Raw genomic sequence first — 10007 nt, 5'->3', positions numbered from 1 at the left:
CCTATAGTTTTAGGCCCTATGCGTTTTGGGGTACAAAAACAAACTTGTTGCATATCTACAAGAAATACACCACGAAAACACCGTGTCACCCTTCCAGAAATTATGTCGCAGCTCCCATCAAGACTCCCATCTGTCTCTGAGGTTTGCAGCAGAGACTGGTCCCCTTAAGGCATCATCCATTGATTATTTTAGAAATATTGCCTGATTGGTTATCTGGTCATCATTGATGTCGGGAAAATTAGTTTCATGGCACAGTATCCGAAAAATACTATCAAAATTTCGCCATTCCGTAAAATACTATTAAAAGAACAATTGTCCAATGAGAATAGCATTCTGTCATATCTAGAGTATAAACGCTGTCAACGCCGTGTACCTTGTCCCTTCTCCTTCCCAAATTCAGTCCCAGGCCGCAGGTTCAGGCTACCGTCCGTGACTGCTCCAGGCAGCCGCTGCCCCTTCCGCAGTTCCACTCTAGGTCAGCGCCCGTCCTGCGGCCCAAACAGGCGCCCCTTGCCGTACAGCCATACCCGTCCAGGTAGGTGCTAGGCGCTGCCCCAAAGTCCTCGCTCGGCCGCCACGACGGGCCGAGTGGTGGCACGCCCAATATCCAGACCAACGAGCAGCATGACGGCCCACAGGCATGCCTTGCAGCCCTGGCCTCCGGTGCCCATCGATTTGATGGTGTTGAAGGTTTCTGTGGTGGATTTAGTACTTGCCCACGTGAAAAATTGAAGCAGGCAGGTGCTTCTGATCCTATAGAGAACAGGGAGAAATCAAGTATAGAGAAAAGGGAGGCATGCTGCTTGCTTCCTCTGTTCAGAGATGCAGGTGCGGCTTGATAGTTTGTGCCGATTTGAGAAGAGGTAAGGGGAGCAGTAGAGAGGGATTGAATAAGACAGATTGCAATTGGTGCTTGTTTTGGTGGTGGGAGAGAGAACCGAGGAGAGATGGCGTTGGGACTAGGACGCCCTTGCTTGACCTCGACATCCTTAGCCCGAAGCTTGGACTCCAGCAAGGATGAGGCGGTTGTATGTGCGTGGCAGTGGTGGACTGGTGGTGCGCTGCCAAGCAGAGGAACGAGGAGCTGCCGCACTCAGCTTGGGAAGGAGAATGGAGGATTTGATGGGGTTGATGGCGTTTCCTTAAAACATGACAGATTGCTATTTCCAGTGCACGACGGTTCAATTTTTGAATGGTATTTTATGAGGGGTGAATTTTTTATGGTATTTTACGGACCTAACGATCTTTCGATGCTATGAAACCAATTTTCCCTTCTCTGAAGTATCTGAACCCTGCTCAAGAGGCTGACTAGAGCAACTTCACTGACGAAGCAATATCCGGAGAAACGGAGATCGTCGACAACACCCCTGATTTTTTTACTTCCAGGAGGAGCTTGCATCCTTCACTTCCGGGAGGAGACCGAATCCACTGTCAAAGACCTCATTTCCGAAGCTGCTGCCCACCGGGAGAAGTGAACAGGGGAGGATGAGGTGCCCCATCCCCAGCCGCTGCCATGCCCCGCCCTGTCGCTCGTACAGACTGGCCTAGATCTGGCTGCTCCAACTCATGCAGCCTCCGCAAGTGCCCCTCCCCTGCGCTCACACGAGCCCGCCCTCCCCTCGGGCAGTTCGTGTGGGCGGGCGTGCTGCCGTTTAGCTGCCGTCCTTGCCTCTCCTGTAAGGCCCGCCCTCCCCTTCAGTGGCTTGCGCGAGCCTGCGCAACGCTGTTTACCCGCACGCTCCAGTGAACCCACACGTTGCCGTTCATCGTCCCCTCGGCAGTCGCACTGGCCCGCACCGCCGCCAGGGCTTGCGACAGGAAGAGAGGTAGAGAGGAGAGCGAGATGAAGAGAGGTGACTGGGAGAGGAGCAGGTGTGATTCCAATTTCTAATTTTTAATGAGCTGCCTGTGATTTCAATATTCTAATGAAATAATTGTGATTCCAATTTACAAATAAGATGAGGCCCTAATTAAAAAACATCCAAAATTATTTCCTCATAATACCCTTATACGACCAATACTACTCATCTATAATACGAATATCTCTAGTGAACATTTTAATAGTATACAATTAATCCGAGCTATCAAATGCTTTTAAACTAGTCCTTTCCAAACACCGGTACAGCTTAGTATAAGCACCGGGGAAAAGGCCTGTTCTGCCATTCTATGTTCTGCCATTCTATGTTCTGCCAGTGCGCATATACATACAAACGAATGGAACCGAAGTCACATAGGAGTAGGTTTCTGATATCTTTTAAAGTAGGAAACAAATGTACGGGGCTCCATGCACTCGCTAGTTGAATACCTAGTTGGCTGAAATACAAAAACAGTTCTTTCTCATTCATTCTAATAATCTGGTTGGACCTTGCGAGCACCGACCGTACTGCCCACCCAAAAGGCCCCCAAAATCACATGGAAGTCACCGATCAATCGCAAAGGTGGAAGAAATACAGCTCATAAAATCAGCGAAATGCCGCTCCTCCTGTCTGCATGTTGATCAACTACCGAAATGCGTGCAAACTGCTCCCACACGCACCTTGTAGAACCACATGACATACTATAATTTTGATTAATCGACCCCGGAAATTTCAGATCCAACACGGGATATATCATTCCCCGTCTGAATGTCATCTGGACTGTCCCTGTCCGTTGTCAGTCAGGCGGTACAGCGATCGGCGGAATCCGGCTGGAAAAGGAGCCAGGGCCCAGGGCGACGCGCTGCCTCAAGAGGGCGAGAGGCTATAAAACCCGCCTCCAGCCACCCGTTTCATTCAAGTGCTCCGCTCTGCAGCTCTACCAGCGCTGTGCTGAGCAGCCGAGACCTTTGCACAGGCAGACGCACCACCGTCTCCTTTCGCCAGTTGCTGGCTTTGGTCGCATTGGTCGGCCGGCAGCAAGCGTCCGCGGATCATGGGGAGCCACCGAACGGCTACTGGTGCCGCGCCGGCGTCGGCGCTGATGCTCACCCTGCTCTTCGCGTCGTGGGTGCTCGCCGCGGCGCAGAACTACAGTGCCATCTTCAACTTCGGCGACTCCATCACGGACACCGGCAACCTGTGCACTAACGGCAGGCCGTCGATGATCACCTTCACCCAGCCGCCCTACGGTGAGACCTATTTCGGCACCCCGACATGCCGCTGCTCCGACGGCCGCGTCGTTGTCGACTTCCTGAGTACGCATCTCCATCCTGACTTCCTCGATCTCTATCGAGTCGATCCCGTATTCTAATTGTCTCAAATTCAATTCAATCATCGACACGGCCCCCTCTGTCTCTTCACACGCAGGCGACCAGTTCGGGCTGCCGTTGCTGCCGCCGTCCAAGTCTAGCAGCGGGGACTTCAAGCAGGGAGCGAACATGGCGATCACGGGCGCGACAGCCATGGACGCGCCCTTCTTCCGGTCATTGGGGCTCTCCGACAAGATCTGGAACAACGGGCCCATCAGCTTCCAGCTCCAGTGGTTCCAGCAGATCGCCACCTCCATCTGCGGGCAAAGTAAGTGGACGGACGACTCAGAGCTCACCAACATTATGTCACCAGCTACCACGCGCTTTACCTTACCTTCTTATTAAGACCCTATGCTATCAGTAGTCAATTCGCTTGGTCCAACTCGTCCTCGTATGTGTACGAGCAGGTTGCAAGAGCTACCTGGCCAACTCCCTATTCGTGTTCGGTGAATTCGGCGGCAACGACTACAACGCCATGATTTTTGGCGGCTACACCACCGAGCAGGCCAGGAAATACACGCCCAAGATCGTCAACACCATCTCCAGGGGCATCGATGTGAGCTCTCGCTGTGCTACGTTTCTGCCTCTCACCTGCAAGAGTACTGGGGCGCTGTGTCTTGAGGAATTACATTGTTGCGACCGTTCAGAAACTGATCGCCATGGGCGCGACGGACATCGTGGTGCCGGGGGTGCTGCCGATTGGGTGCTTCCCCATCTACCTGACCATCTACCAGAGCTCCAACAGCAGCGACTACGACGACCTCGGCTGCCTCAACAAGTTCAATGATCTCTCCACGTACCACAACACCCTGCTCAAGAAAAGGGTCGACATCATCCAGAGCAGGCACAGGAAAACGGTGCGGATCATGTACGCCGACTTCTATTCCGGCGTCTACGACATGGTCCGGAACCCGCAGAATTACGGTACGCCCTCTATGAGCTCCGCGCCGGCCTAGTCCCCATATTCTTCCAGGTTGTAATCCGATAGGACTAGTAGCTAGTATAACGGGAAATGTCACGCAAACTTAGTGTCCGTGACGAGCGTCCGGAGCGGGCCGGCTTGGCGGCTACTGCGATTTTAGTATTGAGCCATGACTCTTCCAGCTCCCCTCGCAGAGAGCCTTTGTTTCAACGCGCCATCCTGGCAAACACTGAACTCCACAGGTAAATACAAAAAACAAGCAACGTGGTAGGTTTAAAAACACTCTGAAAACATGTGCACTACCAGCAGCGTGAGCTGCACGTGCCCATGTGCACCGGGCTGAGATTCCTCAATCAGTGAGTGAGACCCATGCCTGCGCGTTACGCGGAAACGTGAACATGTCGTGCGGGCGTCTCAAAGAAAATGGCCCCGGCCAGGCATGCATGGTCGTTTCGTAATTGTGACGACGTACTGGCGAGCATTATTTGTTTAGGGGGTATGCATGGGAACACGATGGCAGATCGATGCGCCGATTAGGGGTGGTGCAGTGTCAAGCGTTTTCCATCAATGTCTCGAGCTCTCGCTCCATCTGGCTATGTTCTCCCAACCAATGCGCCAACATGTTCCGAGTCCGATCCTAGCCTTTTGTTCATCTTTCATTTATTCATCTTTTTTGTTCTTGATGGGTGTTGCAGGGTTCAGCTCGGTGTTCGAGACGTGCTGCGGGTCGGGCGGCGGCAAGTACAACTACCAGAACAGCGCCCGCTGCGGGATGCAGGGAGCGTCCGCGTGCGCCAGCCCCGCATCGCATCTCAGCTGGGACGGCATCCACCTCACGGAAGCCGCGTACAAGCAGATCACTGACGGATGGCTCAAGGGGCCCTACTGCCGCCCTCCCATGCTTCACAGCTAAATAAGCCAGGATAGGCGGTCCGTGATTTATATTTATTATTTATATAGAGTTGGATTGGATTAATTGAGGAGGGGATTAATTGTTGGCTTATCGATTTCGCTATTTATTTCTTTGGAGGGGTTGACTACGTTGCCCAAGAAAGCAATGACGGCAACTGTGGAATATAATAGTATTGCGATGTCATCGATCCTTGTTGTAACTTGCATTTGGCGGCCAGTTTTATCACAAAATCAAATGTATTCGGCATGCATAAAAAGAACCAGTTCTTTTTCTGTGGCACAGTTTGATTTTGCTTAGACCTGAGCATTTTTCGTGCCATCAGCTTGTGCGGCACACGTAACATACCGTGGTTTTGAAAAAAGTTTAGGTACAAGTCTCACTCAGGTAATATAGTCTAATACTATCTGTCATTCAGTGTTGTATTTATTTCTAGTACATTTAATTAATTTATTGGTGTTAATGAGGTTTGTTCTAAAAACAGCACTTTGGCATGTTCTGAGAGTGCCATTTTGGTTTGCTTCCTATTGGGACAAAGTTAGTTGTTATTTATCCAAACGAGTTATTCCTTTCGAATTGTTATTATTTCAAGTCAAGAATTTTGGACCTTTTCCATCACAATCAACCAGGAAGGCCAGCTGGGGCCGTGGCCCCCTCACGGTAAAAAAAGAATACTACCCCCTCTTCATTAGCCAGTTAGCCCAAATGCGTTTACACAAAAGTGTGCAAAGTTCAAAGCCCAAGAGGTAGACAGCTGCACAACGAAGGTCTACAGGCCGGTTCTGTGTGGCCCGAACTGCTTGGAGGAAATCAATAGTTTAAGAGAGAAATCAAAATTTCAAAATACAAATATGTGGAAGTCCTTGAGGAGATTTTCTTCAGACAAAGCAGCTCGAACCAAGTTCAGTTTCTTCATGAAGGCAGGAATACTCTTGCTTATAATTTAGCTAAGATATCTTGTTAATTGTGTTTAGGACATCGTTATCAATCTTATTTCCAACTTCCATTTTATGAATGTTTTACTCCCCTCACCAATCCACTTTATCTATTTAACCCACCAAAAAAAATTTCACCTCACTTTACTCCCCGAATCATTTCAGTTGATCCATCTAACCTTAATTATATTTTTCTTTTTATTTCTCTGTTATAAGCTGAGTTTTAATTTCAGCTTTCGTTAGTTCACTTACAACATGATGCCCTATGATATAAAAATACATTAGAAAATTTCATGATTACTTTTCATGCAGTTTGTATATATAAGATCAATTCGTATTAAATGTTCCTACCTATGTCTCAATGGCTAGATCAGAACTTGTAATCTTTTTGATCTTCTTTTTTTCGTTCTTTGTCTCCTAATTATGATCATGTAAGATACTCTTTTTCATGTTTATAAATATATAATCAGCAGGGGACTTCCCCTCCTGTTTCTTCAAAAAATGTTCCTACCTATGAAAATAACCATAAGAATTCTTAGTATAATTTTTAAGGTAAGGCATCATGTTCTACATCTCCTCAGAAAATTTCAACTATAAATTCAACTCATACATGAAGAAAAAGAAAAGAAAAACTCGCTAGGGCATATGGACAATGGTTTCACTTGTTTTGATACTAGGATGGTCACATCAGCAAACACTTCTGATAGAGCACTCTCACTGCCAACCGGTGGGTGGTGGCCGGCAGCCCAAGGAGGCTGTGAGACGGGCTAACCCGCCGTCGGTGCCTATACCCTCCAAGTTGTTTGTGCTAGCAACAGCATCGCCGTGAAGACAATGACAACGGCTAATGTGGGCGCAACTTAAGGATGTGATGGAATTGTTGCATGGCTAATGCGGGTGCAGCTAATGGACGTGATGGAGCTGCTGCATGGCAACCTGGAGGTGAAGTCATGGCTATACAATGATCCATCATTGAGGAAGTCTGATCAACATCTTCCTAATGAAGAATGGGCGTTAATGCTACAGAAGATCCATGGCTTGTCGGTGTTGGTGGCAATGAGCACACCAGTTTGAACCACAAGCTCATGAATCAGTTGTAGCTCTTCCCTCAGAGATTCCTCCAAGGTTTATCAATCCGTGAAACTTTTGTTGGTGTACGAACTAGTCTGATCAAGCGCACGGATCAGTTGTAGCCCAAGATCTATTTCAACTAATAGCATTGCTAGTATGAGCTTTTGTTAATGAGTAGTTTAGATCCAATCTAGCATGACCAGATAGATAACATATATGAGCAAGAGGTAACCAATCTAGAGCAACCTATACTATGCATATGTTGTAATTCTGAGCAAGGTAACAAAGCAACATAGATATGATCTTAGCAAGAAGCATATTTAAATCTACACCTCTAGTCTGGCTCTCGAAAATCCCCACCTTACACAAGGAAGAACCTGTTACAATCCCCTCGATCAGCATAGGTAGTCTAAGGGCACGATCATAAGAGCATGGCATACTCATCAGTAGATCAGGCATGCAAATCTAGTCACCACGACCACATAAACATCCTATGCAATCTATCATTGATCATAGATTGAAAAGCAAGCAAACCCGAAAGAGCATAAAACCATAGAAGGAGGCACTTAAATAGATAAGAACAAGAACACATATATTACTTCACCATGAATGATTGTACATCACCAGATCTCCACCGGGATCCTACCTTGATCTGATGATCCTAGCTCCAGAACTCCGACGTGGATCTTCCTCGTAGGGTTTCCACATCGGCTAGGGCTTCGTACGCTAAACCCTAGACAACTGCACGGCCCTCGGTTCTCTGAAGTGGTGTCCCTCAGGCTCCTTCTGCTTCTCTGCTGCTTGTACTCGAATGTGTCGAATGTCTCTTTGTGCTCATTGCAAAATGGGGGTATTTATAGTGTCGAGGACCCGTGCTTCAAATGGGAAGGCGAGGGGGGCAAGGAATGCCCCAGGATGATTGGCCTGGCCCTTCCTTGTGGCCTCTCCTGCCCCCTTCGTCCCCAAGTAATCTCAAGTGTTATGGACTCTTCTTTTCACTTGCATGTGGGTCTGGCACGTCGATAGCTTTGGGATAAGAATGATAAGAATGATCCTTGATAACTTTCCAAATCTATCCTTGATTCAATTTGATCCTGAGATCATCTTTCCATATCTTCAGAAACTTAGCCCCTAAGGCATCATGGAGGATTGCTCACCAAGAATGAGCACAAATGGGCTCCTAAGGACCCTAGGCCGATCGGCCTGAGCTCCATAGGCCGATCGGCCTAGGCCCTTTCTGGGCTCGTTGGCCTTCGTCTTTCTCTGGGTCATCACTTGTTCAGGGCTTTATCCAATTATGTCCCATTCAGGTCCAATTTCCTACGAAAATAGAACATCCTCCATACTAACATAACCCATTTCAAGTTGCTCTTGTGTTTCCTTTGCTTGGTGTGGCAAGCATGAAGAAGGGAGCATAAAAGGTCACCGGTGTGTTTAGGAGAATGACAGATTCAAGATTGTCCCATTCACGGGATAGCGAGAGCCCTCATCACTCCACTAAACCTCTACTGAGTGCGACCTTAATGGACTATGAAGAGTAGCAAGAAGAGCAAGCTGAACCACAAGCTAAGGGTATGGAGGTGGATGAAAATGATGCTCCCTACCTTGACTTGCATGACACTCAAGAGAAACAAGCCTACTCCATCCTCAAGAGCCGGGCCTTTGGTCACACCAAGGCCTACGACCCAGATAGAGGTATGGACATCGACTTTGCTCTTGTTTGGCATGCTATTGGATGGGATCATTTCATGCCCGTTGACAAGGTTGGTTGTGGCAGAACCATCCGACTTAAACTGGCTTAAGTGCACCTAATCGTTGTCAGAACAACAATTATACAAAACGCACTTAAAACAGTGTAAGCCCGGTAGTCCATCGAGTGTCCCTAGGATGCCTCAAAACATCCACGACATGTTTCATAGCCATACATCAGGATCGCTTATATGAACGGAAAGCATCAACAAATATTACATTTTTACATACATACAGGAGATATGAATTATTACAAACTGTAGATTGACATAAACTTAACCGCGCAAGTTAGACCATTACTAGGAGTTTTGAACATAGAACCAGTCCAAGGCAAATAATTATACAACTAAGTTTTATTCTAGGGTATTATGAGACTCGTACAATAACCTAGTTCTTTGGGACATCTTCTTCGGTGGTCCCCTGTTGTGCCTCTGAAAATAACAAGGGATCCCCTGAGTACGAGGGTACTCAGCAAGACTGACCCGACTAACCAATATAGGTAGGTTTAAAATATTGTATGATAGCTTTATGGTGTACTGGCTGATCCCCAATTTGCGAAAAGCTTACTATTACTGGGACCTTAGTTTTATCATTTTATTTCAAATTAGTTCTTACCTAACTGTTCTAGGTAAATTAAACATTTTTGAGCAAACAAATGGAATTAAGTCATACAACATATTAATTCTAGGATTAGGTTGTGCATAACAACCTTTCGATTAGCCGTACCTAAAGATTAGAAATATAACTACCCGAACCCATGGACGCACCCCCACATGGGACTCCACATCTGGCCTGATCTCCATCTGAGTTTTAGGCTACACCCCTGCCTTTCCACTGGACGCCAAGCACGGGTATGAAATATTTCCAATCAGAGAGCCAACTAACCTACCGGGCTTTGCTGGTCCCAGAGACAGTAAGCAACCAGATAATATCACTTGATCAAAGGTTAATACAACGAACAGGCCTTAACCAAATTAACTTAGTAGACAGAACTACCATCTCTAGTTTCTATCCACATAGGGAAATACCCAATAATTGGACTCGTGAATAATCATTTCTGAAAGTAGATAGGATTAGATGCACCGGGGCTTGCCTTGATCTACAAAAATGTTAGTATCCACAGAAAATCCTTCCACACAAGGGATCAATTCCACAACCTCCTCAACTTCCTAAGGCTCTTCATATACTTCCAAG

General features: G+C 47.4%; 1 protein-coding gene across 1 annotated transcript; it reads left to right on the top strand.

Moving 5' to 3' along the window:
- The first annotated feature begins 2767 nt into the window (after positions 1-2767).
- LOC117840744 (GDSL esterase/lipase At5g45910) lies at positions 2768-5357 on the top strand. Its single transcript, XM_034721302.2, has 5 exons — positions 2768-3172; positions 3285-3494; positions 3634-3782; positions 3874-4150; positions 4844-5357. The coding sequence occupies exons 1-5, from the start codon at positions 2911-2913 to the stop codon at positions 5059-5061; spliced, it is 1116 nt and encodes a 371-aa protein (XP_034577193.1). The 5' UTR covers positions 2768-2910; the 3' UTR covers positions 5062-5357.
- Positions 5358-10007: the final 4650 nt, after the last annotated feature.

Source organism: Setaria viridis, chromosome 1 (assembly GCF_005286985.2).
Source record: "Setaria viridis chromosome 1, Setaria_viridis_v4.0, whole genome shotgun sequence".
Lineage (NCBI taxonomy): Eukaryota > Viridiplantae > Streptophyta > Magnoliopsida > Poales > Poaceae > Setaria > Setaria viridis.
Note: the sequence above shows the minus strand (reverse complement) of the source record. Positions and strands in the feature narration are given on the sequence as shown.

Bases quoted from the DNA above. Each gene is read 5' to 3' on its own strand.
- LOC117840744 (XM_034721302.2), top strand. From the start codon at position 2,911: ATGGGGAGCCACCGAACGGCTACTGGTGCCGCGCCGGCGTCGGCGCTG. The intron at 3,173-3,284 runs GTACGCATCTCC...CTTCACACGCAG, and splicing joins CGTCGTTGTCGACTTCCTGA to GCGACCAGTTCGGGCTGCCG. The intron at 4,151-4,843 runs GTACGCCCTCTA...TGGGTGTTGCAG, and splicing joins CCGGAACCCGCAGAATTACG to GGTTCAGCTCGGTGTTCGAG.